General features: G+C 38.8%; 1 protein-coding gene across 1 annotated transcript in view; it reads left to right on the plus strand.

Moving 5' to 3' along the window:
- Positions 1 to 5,450: 5,450 nt before the first annotated feature.
- LOC307128705 (uncharacterized protein) overlaps positions 5,451 to 18,782 on the plus strand; it is a gene marked incomplete at both ends in the record, with an annotated part of 28,116 nt that continues 14,784 nt past the window's right edge. The window contains 7 exons of the mRNA XM_079820647.1: positions 5,451 to 5,504; positions 5,718 to 5,835; positions 5,912 to 6,003; positions 6,111 to 6,228; positions 6,503 to 6,619; positions 7,226 to 7,417; positions 8,675 to 8,827. Coding sequence (XP_079676773.1) covers positions 5,451 to 5,504; positions 5,718 to 5,835; positions 5,912 to 6,003; positions 6,111 to 6,228; positions 6,503 to 6,619; positions 7,226 to 7,417; positions 8,675 to 8,827 — 844 coding nt within the window. The remainder of the gene's footprint in view (positions 5,505 to 5,717; positions 5,836 to 5,911; positions 6,004 to 6,110; positions 6,229 to 6,502; positions 6,620 to 7,225; positions 7,418 to 8,674; positions 8,828 to 18,782) is intronic.

Consider the following 18,782-nt stretch of genomic DNA (forward strand, 5'->3'; position numbering starts at 1 on the left):
TCATGATTGAGTGTAGTGTGTCAGTAACCTCTGGAATTAGTGTCTTTATCATTACAGATGAGTTAAGCTAAACAAAACAAAAAAAACTTTAGAGGAAGTTGATTATTCTGAGTGAATCTGATGAAAAGATGATCAGAACATGGGACGAGCTTTAAGTGGATTGGACATCCAGCTCTGTCTGTCACTAGTAATTATGACCAAATTTGTCATGGATGAAGACTATTTTAATTTATCTTTGGATTAATTAAGAGACAAAGTGACAATTTAACCGAAGTCACTATCCAAATGATCTAGAGACTCACTCATATTTATGAAAGGCCGGAGGGCGAACCAAAAAGATAACTTCTAAAAGAATATCTAGATAACTTCTAGACATATTTTGATTCATACAGGAAACAAAAAAATAAATAGAAAATAAAAATAAAAATTAGGATTTCTGACAGGGATTGTGAACAATCAAAGTCAAATTAGGCTAAAATGGATATTGAAATACGAATGCTTTTTAAAATAGAGACTGGTTTTAACCAGCGTTAAAGAAATTGATGTGGCAAGTTTGATGATAAGAATCACTGCCAAATTACATGATATAAGAGGAGTTTTAATGGACAGGGCATGGAGAAAAGGGTACTTTAAAAGAAATCCTAATTGATTAATTAATTAATTTTGTTTATTGATAACAGGAGCTGAAAAGATTTTGATCAAGAATTGGGTATTGAGTATGATTAAGTATGATGTCACGAGATAAAGATGAGTGAACGAGCTGATTGAACGTAATACAAATTGATAATTTTGTCATTTTGATGAAGTATATTTAACATTAACAAATTTAGATTTATATTTGTTAATGGTTAAATATGAGGTGGGCTATGATGAGTGAAAATGGTTCTGTTGGAAATAGTAAGTAGGGTAGTTTGTGAAGAATTGTGTTGAAATGACTGACTGAAGGAAGGTTGATAAGAATGTGATGCACAGTGAGAAACTGTGGGCAAAGCACAAAATGTAAACTGAAGGATGTTTTATGTAGAGATTTAAAGCGCTAAGATGGATTATTATCTATCTTACTTATTTGTATTGTTTAGTTTGAGTTTGAGTGAATGCCAAAAAGGTCTGTTATGATTTTGATTAATCAAAAGAACCACTGATTGTTTGTTTTTCATATATGTTTTCTAAAGTGTTTAGTCTCTGAGGGGTGACTGTGGGTCTGACCTAGGGATGTGTGTGTCGTCAAACGGTTGATAGCAGAAAGTTGGAATGTTTGGATTTTGGAGGTATCACACACCCCTAACATGATGGGAGAGCAGTGACACTGATTACTGACTTAGCCCGGCTTACAGAGATGAAATACGGATTTGTCTTCCATTTTTATTGGATATTTTCAGTATGTTTATGGGAAACTTTCAAGTTAAGACTTAAATGCGCAGCGTAACTAACAACAAAGAGTTTATTTCAACAGAAAACCATGAGAGCAGATGCGGCTGCGAAGGCCGCGGCAGCACAGCAGTCAAAGGAACCAGAATGTATTTTATTATCTGAAACTAACAAAAATGGTTTGATTTCCTTTCAGAGTATGCAGGCATTTGCCACAGCAGCGGAGAAGCACCTGTGGAGACGTGGCTGGAAACTTATGAATGATGTGTGAATGTGCAAAATGGCGTCTAGACAAGAAGTGATGGCAAGCCTTGTTTACCCCAACAATATTTTCAATGATTATGATAAATGGCTGCATGGGCGAGCCTGCAGCCAAAGGGGGAATGGTAATGGTAATGGTACTCAAATGAATGAAGTTTATAAGGGGGTTACAATATTTGCTGAAAATTTCGCATTTTGATGCATATTGAAATACATGAAAACGAGAAAAGGCCTTGAGTAAATCTGAGCCCGTTTGAGACATTTTTTTTGGAAGACAACCATTCATGGGAATGGAAGGGGGTAAACAATAGCTTGCATCAATAGAATTGTGAATTATTGCAAAGAAATGTCTTCTCTGTTGTCTGGTGTATGTGTGCAGGCGAAAACTGCTACAGGGGAAAACCGGCTGAGACTCCCTTGCACAACATCAAGCCAGGAGATCACGTGGTAAAACAGGACCTGAGTACGAAAAGCTGGAAGGCGGAAAGGTGGCTAGGGCCTTTTGTCAGGCTTCTGACGACACTGCCGTCAAAGAAGCGGAGAGAGCGACGTGGGTGCATGCGAGCCATTGCAGAAAGGTCCCAACAGTGATCGGGGAGGAGGAGCCAAGAGGAGAGAGAAGCAGGAGGAAAACGTCTGTGCGGGCAGATATATAAACATCATTTGCCGTTATCATCTCAGGAGCAGAGACACTGGCACAACGTGGTGCTGAGCCAACCAGTTTTCAAGTTAAACCCTATTTCAAGCCTACAGAATCCAGTAGGTGGTGCTTAGAGCTGCAGCGGACATCGAGCAAGGGAAGATTCCAACAAAACATCCAACGTCTGCTCGCAAGAGAACGCAGTGGTATAACCACACAGACACATTGATTACACCATTGACAGTGATGCATGTTCAAGGAGATGTGTGCGTGTGCTCACGAGACTGAAGCTGAACGTGAAAGCAGGGTGTTCTGACTGCAGAGTCAGAATTGACATCAAGAATTCGACCACAGGGAACTGCACAGCGGTGATAGGCAGTATCACAACAGGTTTTACCTGTACGTTTAGAAAACCAAGTGACACTTCGCATGCTGTAATTTGGGTTTGTGGTGACAGAAACCATTTCATGCCACAGAAAGACTCGACAGGTTGCTGTTATCCAGCTTTAATGAATGTGATGAGTGACTATTATTACTACTTCTATTTTTATTATATACACATTTAAAATTTTTCTTTTTTGCAAGTTATCAAAGAATGATAAAAGGGGGAAATTGTTGGGGAAAAATTTAATCACAGAAGATTTAATCTTCCAGACCTGTTTTCTCTATTGTGTTTTAAATAAGTCAGATCAAAGAGGCCTCACCTGTGGAGGCCATACATTGTCCCTTTTATCTTTCATGGCTCCTGGAATTGGAATTCCTGACTAGCATCTATGCGTTTGAATAGATATGCTGATTAAGAGTAGGTGATACTCTGTCTGTTGTTACAGATGAAGGACCATTGTGTTTCTTGCTTTTAATTGCTCAAGGCGAAACCTTCAGTGGGTTTCGCCAGATGTATGGGAAATTACTGAGGGGGTTATTTAGACATTGGGGGTATAAGAAGCTTGTGGCTTCTTTGTGTCTCCAGTTCACACTCAAGGTAGCATCGAGCGGCTGCGTTTGACCGTGGCTCTTCCTTGCAAGGAAAATAAATCTTTATAAAGACAATTGGATTATGGTTTGTCTCTTATTAGTGATGTCGATGAATTAATTTTTGCCATTACAATACCCAGATGAAAAACACATTAATGAGAAAAGTAAATCTAGGACCTTCTTGCTGTGAGGTGACAGTGCTAAACACTGAGCCACTATGCAATCCTATACAATAAAATCAAACCTAGTAAAAGTGAAATAGCTTAAATAGAGTGTACAGTACTTTATATGAGTTATTAACCTGTAATAATGTATTATATTATAATATTGTTTTATTTTCTCCTTAGGTGCAGAGAGTGTCTTCCTGAGGAGTGGTTCTGTGGGGACTGTGATGTATTGCATCACAAAAAACAGCCACTCCACAACAGGGAATGCGTGATTCGTGTTTTTTTTGAAGCCATTCCTCCGACCACATGCATCATTAAAGGGGAAGATGGATATTGCACCCATGAGCAAGGTACGTTCTCACGAAAGCTTTAATTTTGCTGTTCAATGTGTGTTAGCAGACAGTTATAGATAATCTAAATAATTGGTTTTCCTTCTTTTTGCCAGCTTGCATTTTGCCAACTGTGAAGGTGCCAGACTGCTCCTGTGGAGGCACAAACTTTACTGTGTTACCAGGCAAACCAGTGATTTTAATTACCATCAATGGTAAAAAAAAATATATATATATATATATATATATAGTGTGCTGTGGCATTGTGCTTATAATTGCAGAAGTGACAGAACATATGGAATAGCACATGGTATTGTTATTAACTGAAACAAAGACAGATGTTTGTTTGTTTGTTTTTTGTCCTCCGCAAAGAAAAAAATTATTAGCATCTTTCCAGCATGATGTCCAATCAACACAGCAGTGTGGAATTTAGTGAATTAGAACATATAAATGTGGGATTATAGGAACTTGTGCAATGTCTCTCAACCATTCACAATGTGCATAATGAATTAAGTGTTGTAAAATTAAGTATGTGGTAAATGTGTATTATATTTTTAATTATTTTTTTTTGTTCCAAGGGCGTTTTGACTTGCATCAGCCACTGTATGAATGTCAAACATGGCAGCAGCAGTGGACCCCTGACTTTAAAGACCTCCTAAGAAGTGGATATTGGCCAGCCTCCGTCACCAATTCCACACTTTATACATTGGACCTCTTGAGCTCCCTTCAGGAACTCAAGATCATCTCTCCGGGATTCTCCAGACAAGCCTTCGCAAAGCTGCTGGAACATCGCACTAAGTGTGGAGGAAGAGTAAGTGTAAATGTTATTACCATTTTTTATATTAAAAAAAAATCCATAAGCAGACAATATCAAAATATAATTTCATTCTATATATTGTCCAGTCTGGACCTATCAACGGCGATACACTGCAGCAAAGCTTCTTAGAGCTTTCGTATGCATCATTTGAGGAAGACCAGCTCTGCTGTAGTGCTCCTTTCACTTGCCCAGCCTGCACGCCGGAAATGTTGGCTGTTTCAGCAGATGGAAACAGAAAGCTATATCGCTTTCGCCGAAACGGAAGGTGATCTTTCTTCCAGTCTTTTTATTGATTTATTTTCTTACTTCATATATTTCATGAATGGAGTTTCTATTTTTCTTTCTTCCTCAGCTCTGATGATCCTGGCTTTTTTGAGGGGCTCTTTGTGGCTGAAGACAGTGCGGTGTCTAGATTTGTCGACACCATACAGAAAGCAGTGAAAAATGCAAGTTGACAAAATAGTTGTTACAATAATAAACGTAACCCCCACTTCAATTACTGTTGACTACCAATTACAAAATCAAATTGAGAGAATAAATGCCATATATTGAATGACGCCATTGTATTGAAATTTGATTTGTCGTGTTTGTTTTGTGTGTCATAGACACAGGGAAGAGGCACATGTGGGGACTCCCAGTGGACAGCAGCGAGGGAAACTTCAAGGAGGGCTTCAAAATTGGATGAAGAGGGGATGGAGGTTGCTGTGTGTCGCCATGGGTTCCTTTTGAAAGCCCTTAATATGTACAGGGGGGAGATATTTGCCTACCCTCTGTACCTTCAAAGGGAGCTCATGTCAGCAAAGGCACAATTCTTCGCAATGGACGTGGCATACAAATACTGGAGAAAGTTGCTAGTGTCCTTCCTGCTCTTCAGGAACTGACCAGTGACCACTATGAAACCCTTTCTCAGTGTAATGCATGCTCGAGCCCATGCTACTAAGTGTGAGGTGTGTATAATATTTTGGCATCATATGTACATTTGTAATATTTACAAGCACATTAATAATATGAAATATAAGTTAAGCTACACTATATTATCTTGTCTTTTTGCATAACCATTTCTTGCATGGAATGTAATGCCCTTTGATGCAAATTTTGGTTTGTGATATTGGGCTATATAAATAAAATTAAATTGAATTTCTTCCACCCTTAACTAACAGATTAATTGGAGTGGCAGGAACCAGGAAGGAGCAGGGACAACCGCTGGTGAGGAGGTGGAGCAAGTGAACAGCTACCTCTCACGTTGTGCCCTGACGACCAAATATATGTCCAAAGCAGGTGATCAGAGTTTGCAATATTCGTGTATACTTTTTTTTAGATTGATCATCATAACCTCATTATTTGCTTTCAACAGCACGGGTGGACATGCTTACATTGCATGCAATAGGGTGGAATGAGAAAAAAAATCTCTCTTTACATCAGGCACTTTCCACGAGATATGTGAAGGTAAGTCTCATATTAATTGTTTTGTGTGTCCTTTTGTTGTGTTTACTTGGCCTGTTGTTAATCATACAAAGTTTTAATCCTGATTATTGAATAACACTGTTCATCAGACTTGTCAGAGACTCAATGATGAGACTGCAAGGCTAGCTGACCTAAAAACAGAGCTAGATTGCACAGATGAAGTGGTGACACAGTGGCTATCTGATGTAAAGGAATGGGCAGCTGGTGGTAAGCATGACCAGATAAAAGAAACAACAAACATCCCTTTCTACAATCTAAATTTTATGTTTGATATTAAAGAGCAGCAGAAAATAGTAGGCGGATCATCATCTAATGTGATGCCACATTTTTCTCAGGTTTATTAGTATATTCCAGTTCCCTGCAGGAAGTGCACATACAAAGTTTAAATAAGTTGGATTAAAAGGTTTTACATAAAATTCAAACAGAGAAACGGTTCTGTGTTGTTTTAACAGTGAATTTGCTTTCACTAAATCTTCTACAGAGACACCTGATACATCTCGTGCCAGTCAAGGCACAACACACAGAGGAATGCAGCAATCAACTGAGGGGCTCTACCTTAGTGTGAGGCACCGGAAGCGAACCCTCTACCGTCAGAATGGTATAACTATATAATATAATAGTTTGATAAATTCAGGCTACTGTATGCATCCTACTCCACCAACATGGAATTAGCTAATAATGTAGTAGCACAGTTCAGCTCAATCATTGAATTCTGTTCTTTAAATGACCAGTCTGTAGGATTTAGTCGTATCTATCAGTGAGGTTTGACGATTGCAACTAGCTTCCCTCACCTCTATCTTTCCAAGCTACGGTAGCCGACGAGAAAATGTGAGAGGTACAATCTAAACCCAGTGTTTGTGTGTCCGTTGTGGGCTACTGTAGGAACATGGAGGTGCAACATAGCGGCCTCCGTGGAAAGGGAACGTATTTAGATAAAAAACTGCCCATTCTAAATTAATTAATGCACAATTATTATTTTCAGGCAATAATGAAAAGTGTGTGTGTGTTGGTTATTCCTGCAAATAGATTCCCCCCAAAATGTTACACACTGGACAATTTGTTTCCCATGTCAGTCTACATTATAATTTTCACATACTTCAATAACTGCAGCTTTACTTTTAAAATTTTTGGTGCTATAATTTTTTTCTTGTTGAAGAGTTCTGTCAAAAACCTCTGCCTCTGTAGCTACTTAATGTCTTTCTAGACAGCAGCAAGTTTCGCCATCGCCTTCGAAGGAAGCTGGCAGAAGACAAAAAACTCCTTCTTCAGGAGATACAGAAATACAATGATCTTGTACTAGACTCTGCAACAACCATTGATGTAGCTGTGGTGGAGCATTCCCTTACTGGAGATAGCACTGTGTCTCAAATATGGCCGTGGGAGGTTCATGGCAGTGGTATGTCTGTTTTTAGATGCTTCACAGGAATTTATTTACAGTTCTGCTTTATAGAGTATACTGAACTAAGGCATGCATGTTACATATTGAGGGCCCTATCTTGCACCCAGCGCAATTGACTTTGTACACCGACGCATGTGTCATTCCTATTTTGCACCCGCGCAAAGCGCGCTTTTCCCTCCACAGAAGCACGTCGCTAAACTAGTGAATGAACTTGCGCTACCTGGGCGGTTCAGCGCAAAAAAGGAGGCGTGTTCCGGCGCAAACAATCCCTGGTGCTATTTTGCTGTTCCATTAAACAATTGCGCCACTGACCAGAAAAAACCTAGTCTAAAGTCAGTGGCGCGTTGCGCGTTGTTCATTATGCTATTTTAAGGGCGCATGCTTGACCATAATGTATAGCGTGCACAACGCGCATACACTTTGCTCATGTAATCTACACAGATGCAACAGTTATTTTTGCAAATCATAAATTGTTACACTAAAAAAATATTAACACATGAGATGACGGAAATCATTGTGGTGTGCCACGAAGATGTGAAAAAATAGGCATAAATCTAGCTTACAAATGATTCAGGCTAATTGTAATAATTAAGGATTAGACCTGTTTGCCCCATAGTGGCAAGACATATATGTATATAAGGACATCTGACAAATTGGTTTGTCCGTCAAGAACCAGGAACAAAAATCGACTGAAAAACTGAAAAAACTGAACGACTGAAAAAAAAAAGACTGTGAAATCACCTTTACCATAATGTACAACATTACAACTTCACTTCTCTGTCTTTCACTGCTCTTACAAGAACATCAGTCTCCTCGGCTGTGAACCGCTCCTGGCGTGCGCCTGGTAAATACGCCATAATAATAGCAATCCATAATGGAACTTGCGCACCTGCTTTTAAAGGGAATGTTGGATGACGCTCGGATTGGTTTATTCACGTTACGCCCAAACCACACCTATGAATAATGAAGCTACTTCAGACCAACCCATTTTAGATTTGCGCCGGGCGCAAGAGCCATTTATCCCGCCGGGAAAATAGCAACAGCGCCGAGACCCGCCCACAAAGTTACTTGCGCTTCGCGTTTTGACACTTGCGTTTCAGATCGTTAAAATAGGGCCCTGAGTGTTGTAATATTAATTTAGTTTAATGGTGTATTTTCAGTTTTCTTATGTATCAATTTGATAAAAAAAGTCAATGTTTGTAGTGATTATCCAAGATTGTCTCATGTATACATATAACTGTTATTGATTCTTAGCAAACATTTCAATCAAGAAACGAGTGCACGACCAAGTGATGTTAACAAGGCGACTACATGAGGAAACAAGAGTTTTGGTTTTGGAGATGGCACAACACTGCACGTGGTTGCAGAGCCTGGCAATGGTTCTCAAGAACAAGTTGGCTGAGGAGGGTAAGTTTAATTAAAACCCTGTCCATATAATGTGTTTTAAAAAAACATACAACAAAACACGTCAGTCACAGAACTTGGATGGAGTAGAACGGTTATGGCTCTCTTTGCCGTAGTCCTTTGGGATATACATAAAATGGGGATTAAAGTTGTTACTGTAGCTATGGTAACAAGTCAGTAAGGCTATAAAGATTCACATTTGCTTGAAAGATGTGCAGATTTGTTGTACTATGTCTGTTACTGGAAAGCGGAAATGAACGAAAGAATTTTTGTCCTGATGTGTTAGATTAATCTTATTATTATCTCCCCCAGTCAACATAGAAAACCTTGCTGGTCAGCAAGTAACAAAATGTGTTACTTCAGCAAAACTGTAGTGAAGAAGAAAACTGTTAACTTAAAACAGCTATCAGACATAAATATGCTGCTTTGGGCCTCCCTCCATAAAGTCACCTCAGTGAGCCATGTTGCTTTAAGTTGTTTTATACAGAAGCTAGCCTGGTCCCATGTCAGCGATACACATAAAAATGCCAATCATCCTGCTATGTAGATTTGAATTGGTGATATCTTTTTACTCCATTTAAGTTATTTGGCCTTATGAAACAATCTTAAAGGTTGTATCAGTGATTTCAGGCCCAAACATAAATGATCACATTCATCTAATCTTTCCTAACGATCCGCTAGCTGCCCGCCCCATAAGCAAGCCGTCAAAAAAACGCGTCTCTGTAGGCAGCATGGGCTCTGAGATACCTTTTATTAATGCATTACACACCTTACTTATTCTAAAACAGCTGAAAATCACCCTCTGATCCTAATTCTTGCTTTTTTGTTTTTCTGTATTTCCCCAGATGGAAGCTGCAGGAAGGACTATGTTGAAGGAAATGGACTTGCCCTAAATCTGTGTATTATTATTATGCTGATTGATTAACCACATCAAAATCTTGTTGAAAATTCAAACTGTATCTTTAGATTTTCCAAGCAATTTAGTAAGCACATTGCAGTTCATTGAAAATGCACAAACCTCTCAGTATAGGTGCACCAATCTTATCCAAAAATGTCAACTTTGCATGTATGATATTACCAGATGTAATTACTGGGCTCAAATGATATTAGGGTAGTGTATACTCTTTTAAGAGAGACTCCCATTAATTGTGGTGACCCTGTGACCTTTTCTTTTGCACCAACGTTAGGCCAAACTTTTGACTTGCATACAACAAATGTTATGAACCGATTTCTGTAATTTGCTCAGCAATGAATCATGTCATGTTGACCTTATGACATTCCCTGTAGCACAATCATTAGACCAGAATGTAAAATTGAATATTGTCTAATTGGGCAGATTGCCATGAAATCTTGTAAGCACATGATGACAATTCCTCTATCATCACATTTAGGCCTTAATGTAAAAACTCATTCTTTATTGCATTTCTCAATATTCACTTATTCTGTGGTGCAGCAGCAGTGTCTGTGTCAGTCTATGATATTTTGTTTTTCCCCAGAGGAGGCTGCCTATGGATCACTACTTGATTGAGTGTATATAACTGTTGTGTAACTTTATATCACTGCAAAGATGCATTATAGTGTGTAACAGAAAAATACACCGTTTTTTATTTTACGATTATAATTTATATTGTATATTATTACAGTTGACAGATGACTTTGTTCTGCTGGAGCTTTTTGCAAGTGAACTTAACCTCACAGTCCAATGTTTTAAAATATAGCCTTATGGCTTGTTTGACAAATATGCATTTGGTGTATTTTCACTGGTATTGTTGTGAAAGACAAGAAATAAAGTATTTCCAAAGATGAATATTTTGTTTTTACTTTTTCATACTTTATTGAAAAACAATATTTTATGTTTTTATAGTTGATAAAAAACATCACACTGTGGAATCTTGTTTACAGATAAACTGTTTAACAGTTTAAACTCTGTCACATAAAACTGCATTATTAATTACTTTAATGCATGTCTTTTTACTTATTTTCAAACAATCAACCTTGTTTGTAATTAAACAAGATCTATCATAATAAGTAATGTGTATCTGTTAGGTGTTACAGTTTTCTCGATTGCTGAAACACTATAACTATGGATTTGAACTCAAATTTCAAAAACACAACACTGTTTATCAAAAAGCACACCCTTTCCCCCAAACTATAAACACTACGCCCCAGTTTTGACACATGAGTCAGATTTGTTAAACTTTCAATGAAAAAAAACTTTACACACATTATCCATTTATCATTGCCTACACAATGTTGTAATTTAGAAAGCACTACACAAAGAGTCAAAACTGATCACACAGCAATCAGAACCTTCAACAGATCGATGAAACGGATAAGATGAGAGGGGGAGGAGAAAGGGAAAGGGAAAAGAGACAAGCAGTCTCAGATGAGATTTGTGCCAGCTCCCTAGTTGGGGTTATCTCTCTATTCCCACAGCTCTATGTTACAGCTACATGTTATGCTACAGCTAGTTAGGGTTAGGGTTAGGGTTAGGGTTAGGGTAACCCTAACCCTCTGTGGGAACGAAGAGCTGTGGGCACTTAGGGCTCTGGGAACATAGGGCTGTGGTAACACAGGGCTGTGGGAACATAGGCACGCTCCCCCCTGTAGAGACGTGCCATTGAACTTGTTACCAAGCGGACAAATCAGCGTCCATACTTGAAGTTCTTCCAGTTTCCAGAGTAGGGTTGGTTTTAGGGTTATAAAATTGTAGCTTTACTATACACTCACCTAAAGGATTATTAGGAACACCTGTTCAATTTCTCATTAATGCAATTATCTAATCAACCAATCACATGGCAGTTGCTTCAATGCATTCAGGGGTGTGCCCTTGTGAAAATAAACCATGGTTTTACTACAAATAAAACCAAAAAACCATGGTTATTGTAGTAAAACCATGGTAACCGCAAATTAACCATGGTTTTGATTCTCTAACCATAGTTTAACCATGGTATTTGTGGTAAAACTGTAGTTATATAAATGGTATTCAATTAGCCAAAAAACCATGGTTACTACATTTTTACTACAATAAAACCATGGTTAATTTTCGTAAGGGTGGTCCTGGTCAAGACAATCTCGTGAACTCCAAACTGAATGTCAGAATGGGAAAGAAAGGTGATTTAAGCAATTTTGAGTGTGGCATGGTTGTTGGGCCGGTCTGAGTATTTCACAATCTGCTCAGTTACTGGGATTTTCACGCACAACCATTTCTAGGGTTTACAGAGAATGGTGTGAAAAGGGAAAAACATCCAGTATGCGGCAGTCCAGTGGGCGAAAATGCCTTGTTGATGCTAGAGGTCAGAGGAGAATGGGCCGACTGATTGAAGCTGATAGAAGAGCAACTTTGACTGAAATAACCACTCGTTACAACCGAGGTATGCAGCAAAACATTTGTGAAGCCATAACACCGTAACCTTGAGGCGGATGGGCTACAACAGCAGAAGACCCCACCGGGTACCACTCATCTCCACTACAAATAGGAAAAAGAGGCTACAATTTGCACAAGCTCACCAAAATTGGACAGTTGAAGACTGGAAAAATGTTGCCTGGTCTGATGAGTCTCAATTTCTGTTGAGACATTCAGATGGTAGAGTCAGAATTTGGCGTAAACAGAATGAGAACATGGATCCATCATGCCTTGTTACCAATGTGCAGGCTAGTGGTGGTGTAATGGTGTGGGGGATGTTTTCTTGGCACACTTTAGGCCCCTTAGTGCCAATTGGGCAACGTTTAAATGCCACGGCCTACCTGAGCATTGTTTCTGACCATGTCCATCCCTTTATGACCACCATGTACCCATCCTCTGATTGCTACTTCCAGCAGGATAATGCACCGTCACAAAGCTTGAATCATTTCAAATTGGTTTCTTGAACATGACAATGAGTTCACTGTACTAAAATGGCCCCCACAGTCACCAGATCTCAACCCAATGGAGCATCTTTGGGATGTGGTGGAACGGGAGCTTCGTGCCCTGGATGTGTATCCCACAAATCTCCATCAACTGCAAGATGCTATCCTATCAATATGGGCCAACATTTCAAAAGAATGCTTTCAGCACCTTGTTGAATCATCCAGTATATATCCAGAATCATCCACCTTAACAAATGTAACCACACTCCAATTTTTTTTATAAAAACTTGAGAGCCCTGATTAAATTATATATGGATAATTCGAAAATCTAAATTTTAATTAAAAAAGAATCCACTTGTACAGTTAAACAAATTTCACATATAAATATGCTCAATGTAGTCTGTTCCTTTTGTCTCAACCACTTCATCCTCATATTGTTTTGAATTAAATTTATGTATGGAAATGTAAAAACAAAAATGATCATCTTTTGCAAGTGTTATTGTAGTGTATTTGTGTTCTTTCACAAAAATATAAGTGAAAATATTCCAAATGCTTATTTATTGCTTAATTACTCACTAGAGGCTTAAAGAATGATCAAACAAATTTATTGACAAGGTGCATAACAAATTGAAACTATATAGTTTCATAGGCAATTGGACCACATCAAGACTTCATTCTTTTAAGAGAAATGCATGATATGAAAAGGGATATCCCCTACATGGAGACACTGGTGGTGGTGAAGGGGTGAGTAGCAATGCTGAGATCTAGATGAATGTGGAGCTCTTCTCCTGATGACCACAGTGGAGGGACCTACTGTATGACACGATTGGCTCAAGAGGATTGAGATGAAAATACATTTGGTTTAAGACATAAAACACCTAGTCAGCTGATGAGTTTGGAGTAGAAGAGAGTGAGAGAGACAATGTAAAAGATATGATATAATGTGAGAGTATAAAGAAGGACAGTCTTATTTTTTTGAACTTCATATTTTAGCTTCATGTCAAACAAGCCATAAGGTTGTATTTCTTAACAGTGGACTGTGAGGTTAAGTGAACTTGAAAAGCACAGAAAACAGAACATGAAATCAAATTACACGTCAACTGTAAAAAAAATAACAGAGCAATTTATGATCATGAAATATGAAACATGCTTTTGAATAACATCTGAAAAAGAAAATTCAGTTGGATTAAGTACATTTCTAGTACATTCCCTTTCGAGATTAAACTCCAGGTCATATTCTTGGAGATGTTCCCCTTTTCATTACTACAGAAAGATGAGATATGACTTCAAATGCAGCACAGAAACAATTTAATAAATAGGCTGAAACCAAAATGGGGTTCAAAACATACATTTTATTTATTTTCATTATTTTGGAGTGAATCCTTTGGCTGCCAGGAATGGGCCCACTGCTCACCATTAAAAACAGAAGGGATTTTTTTTATGTTACTGGTTGGGGTTTCCAATAACCTTAAAATATTACCGAACATGTCTTTTATAAGTATAAGTTTCATTTTCCGTCTATGAAGGACCACCACCTTCATGCATGCATTAATGGTGGTGGTCCTTCATAGATGGAAAATGAAACTTATACTTATAAAAGACATGTTCGGTAATGATGTGTGCTTTACACTTGTTTAAAAGGCTTGTTTAAGCTGAAACAGAACAGATTAATAAAAAAATGTTAGCAAAATAAAAAAGTTTAATTAAATAAATAATGAATGCATTAATTCATAAAGCAGAAGAACAGAATAATACATACCATACTGGACAGGGCTCCCAGTCAACCAGCATTTCTGCTTTGCCCTAATGTAAGAAAAGACAAAAAATAAAATCCATTCTTAGCATAAGGCTATTATGTCTGATTATAGGCATTGAGTTTCACTGATTTTCAGAAGACACTCCTTCATAAACTGTAATTCAAAAAGACTAAATACATAAAAAGTATCTACCTAACAATTATGGCATGTATAATATATGTATTTGCCAAAACACACGGAAGTTTCTAAATCTTATATTACACTCTGCATACTGCCTACACTCTGCAGTTTCTTTATGACTGTCTAACCTTTCTCACTCTTTCTCTTAATACCCTCCTGATAGGGAAAGCCTCTAGGCGAGTGTGGTAGGAGCAATCTGTGAACATCAAAAACACATTTCAAATATTTTTTAGATAGTTAGATTAGAAACAAAATAAACACAACTATGAATACTTAAGTAGTGACCAGACTTGCAAGGATGACAAGTGATGTTTATCACTAATCAAAACATGTATCATGGAACCAAATTACTCTCGGTTCCAATGTGGTATGCTTGCTTGAATAACCATACTACTGCTAAGCCACAGCTCACAACTAAGAACACTGCTGCTACTTCTACTACTTGGCAATGCATTTTGGTCAAATTTGACAAATTAAGCCTGTTGGATTTTATAGCTTGTCAATTGTAATAATCTCAATAACACTAATTCCTATTCTATAGGCTATCTATTATGAATAATCATGGTTACGTGTGCTACGCTGGACTAGATGGACTGGTCATGACATTTACATACAGTATTGTTGCCCTGTTGTTGATTTGACTGCATGTATTGTAAATATTGTATTTATTTGTAAGTCACTTTGGATAAAAGCGTTTGCTAAATAATTCATTAAAAGGTTAGTTCACCCAAAAATGAAAATTCTGTCATTAATTACTCACCCTTATGTCGTTGGACACCCGTAAGACCTCCGTTCATATTCGGAACACAAATGAAGATATTTTTGTTGAAAGCTGATGGCTGAGAAAGGCTTCAGATAGGCCTCCATTGGCATTCAGTACATTTACACCCCCAAGACGCATAAAAGGCACTTAAAACGTCGTTACAAAGTCCATCTCACCAAAGTGGCTCTACAATAATTTTACGATGCGACGACAATAGTTTTTGTGCGCAAAAAAAAATCAAAATAACACCTTTATCCAACTTGTTCTTGTCTTCCGTGTGTGCCTCCACGACGCATGTGCGAAAATATGACGCAGATCCGGCGTTCGGACACATGACCCAGAAGCGATTTGTTGACAAGCAGAGGAAGACGCACGTGTCTAAGCTGTTGAATTCTACATTGATCGTGATTTAGGTCTCGGCGTAGTTCTCAAAATGGGGCTTAAGTGTGCATTTCATTGATTCCCGAACGCTGCCGCTACGTCATATTCTCGCGCATGCGTCGTGGAGGCACACACGGAAGACAAGAACAAGTTGGATAAAGGTGTTATTTTGATTTTTTTTGCGCACAAAAACTATTGTCGTCGCATCGTAAAATTATTATAGAGTCACTGTTGTGAGATGGACTTTGTAACGACGTTTTAAGTGCCTTTTATGGGTCTTGGGAGTGTAAATGTACTGAATGCCAATGGAGGCCTATCTGAAGCCTTTCTCAGCCATCAGCTTTCAACAAAAATATCTTCATTTGTGTTCCGAATATGAACGGAGGTCTTACGGGTGTCGAACGACATAAGGGTGAGTAATTAATGACAGAATTTTCATTTTTGGGTGAACTAACCCTTTAAATAAATAAAATTGTGACTACCGGAAATTGTCTGTTGTAGTAGTTAAAAAAAATAAGCAATTGAACTAAAGCGAATTAACAGGGGTTAAGTTGCAATGTTTAGCAAAGTATGAATCATTGCATTTACATGCACTTACTCTTTTGTGGCCTTTTCCTTTCAGGCATATGCCTTGGTCCCCCTGTGGGATATAAGATTACAGTCCAGTCATATATCCACTCAGAAAACAAAACAAAACAAAACACATTTACAATAATTAGACAAAATGCACTTTGTAATGTCTTTTCAACATAAATATGTGTCCCTGGTGTGTCTAGACAACCCTAAAATATGAGAAAAGACCATCCTCTCAGTTAATGTGTGTGCAAACACGCTGTTTAATTTGGCTCCAGATTTTACATCACATGCAGGCTCATTGGAAAATAGTAATCATTGTAGGCTTTTAGAATACTCCATCTAAAATGACCTGTTTCAGACAGGGTCTGCATAAAGGACCAGTTTAAGATAAATAAGGACTTTTTTAGGATCATGCAAAGCTACTCTAGTGGAGTATCAGAATAAAAATATAGAACTGGAAATTAGCATAATAGGTCCCCTTTAAATTCTATTTAAGTAATGAATTTACTTATTAGAGAATCTGCTTGACTAATGAGTTTCATAGTTACCAAGCTATGGTAACAGTTATCAGAACCACCAATAATTACCCTAATAATAATAATAATTCATTACATTTATATAGCGCTTTTCTGGGTACTCAAAGCGCTTTACATTGAAGGGGGGGATCTCCTCAACCCCCAACAATGTGCAGCATCCACCTGGATGATGTGACGGCAGACATATTGCGCCAGAAAGCCCACCATACACCAGCTTACTGGTGAAGAGGAGACAGTGATGAAGCCAATCAGTATATGGGGGTGATTAGGAGGCCATGATGGACAGGGGCCAATGGGCAAATTTGGCCAGGATGCTGGGGTTACACCCCTACACCCCACTTTTTCGAAGGACACCCTGGGATTTTTAATGACCACAGAGAGTCAGGACCTCAATTTAACGTCTCATCCGAAGGACGGACAAACATTATTTACATACCTGACTTCTTTTTTTTCCGACTTGCGACTGTGCCCCATGCTGACCCTGTGAAGACAGCTGCGGGTTTGGAGAAGGAAAATTACTCATATACCAAATAAATCTTTAACTTATTATTTAAAATTCTTGAAGATCACAACATCGCTCAAGTGTGGCAGTACATGTATTAATAGGTGTAAAGTACATGCATTCTTATTGCGATTGAATTAAGGTTGCTCCATTAACTCTACGTGTTTCATTTTCTCATTTATGTCCATCCTGTTTGTGATTATCCTAATTTGTTTCAACAAGCGCCGATCCTGCGCTGACTTGTTCAGGGAACGCAAGGGGTGGGAGAATGGTTAAGTTAAGTGTTCATGGGACACTGACATTGCCAATTATTTGGAATATTTGAATAATCCTAATATCTTTAATAATAAAATTTGGCCTTGTAGTTTCAGCATTTGATTAGTAGTACTTATTTTACTTTTAGATTTATAATAGACTCACAAAATTTCTTCCAACAGCCCTAGTACAGAATCAGATAGACCTATCATCTATCTAATTATGTAATATCAGATCAACTTTGTTGATTATCCATTGAAAATGAGAACCCTGTAGGTGATGATACACAGGGCAACTTTTTGAGCAATGTTGCTGGGCAATGTTGCCGTCAACGGGCAACCAGATGAGACACAGGGCCCACAACCCATCTAAATTATCCAGATAGAAATGTGTTGCCCATTTTCAATGTGAAAGTGCCCATGGAACAATCGCTCAGCAAGATTGCCCAGCAAAATTGCTCAAAAAGTTGCCCTGTGTATCATCACCTAGTGAGTTTTACTTTATCTAGCAGCAAAAAAGTTATAGCATGGTGTGTTTGAGTTCATTTAATTGAAAAGAGCCCTAACCTGTATCAAGCTCTATGGGGGAAAAACACTGGAAGTCAAGTAAAGTTAAAGTAACCCATGGGTCAAACACTTTTGGCCTTTACAAATATAAACTGTAACTCTTTAAATTTGTTCTTATTACCTTGCCCCTCCGTGGATTCCGCCAGCTCCACTTGCCCCTCCGTGGATTCCGCCTGCTCCACTTGCCCCTCCGTGGATTCCGCCTGCTCCACTTGCCCCTCCGTGGATTCCGCCTGCACCACTTGCCCCTCCGTGGATTCCGCCTGCACCACTTGCCCCTCCGTGGATTCCGCCTGCACCACTTGCCCCTCCGTGGATTCCGCCTGCTCCACTTGCCCCTCCGTGGATTCCGCCTGCTCCACTTGCCCCTCTGTGGATTCCGCCTGCTCCACTTGCCCCTCTGTGGATTCCGCCTGCTCCACTTGCCCCTCTGTGGATTCCGCCTGCTCCACTTGCCCCTCTGTGGATTCCGCCTGCTCCACTTGCCCCTCCGTGGATTCCGCCTGCACCACTTGCCCCTCCGTGGATTCCGCCTGCTCCACTTGCCCCTCTGTGGATTCCGCCTGCTCCACTTGCCCCTCCGTGGATTCCGC

This window comes from Gobio gobio (assembly GCF_949357685.1).
Source record: "Gobio gobio genome assembly, chromosome: 7".
NCBI classification, from domain to species: domain Eukaryota; kingdom Metazoa; phylum Chordata; class Actinopteri; order Cypriniformes; family Gobionidae; genus Gobio; species Gobio gobio.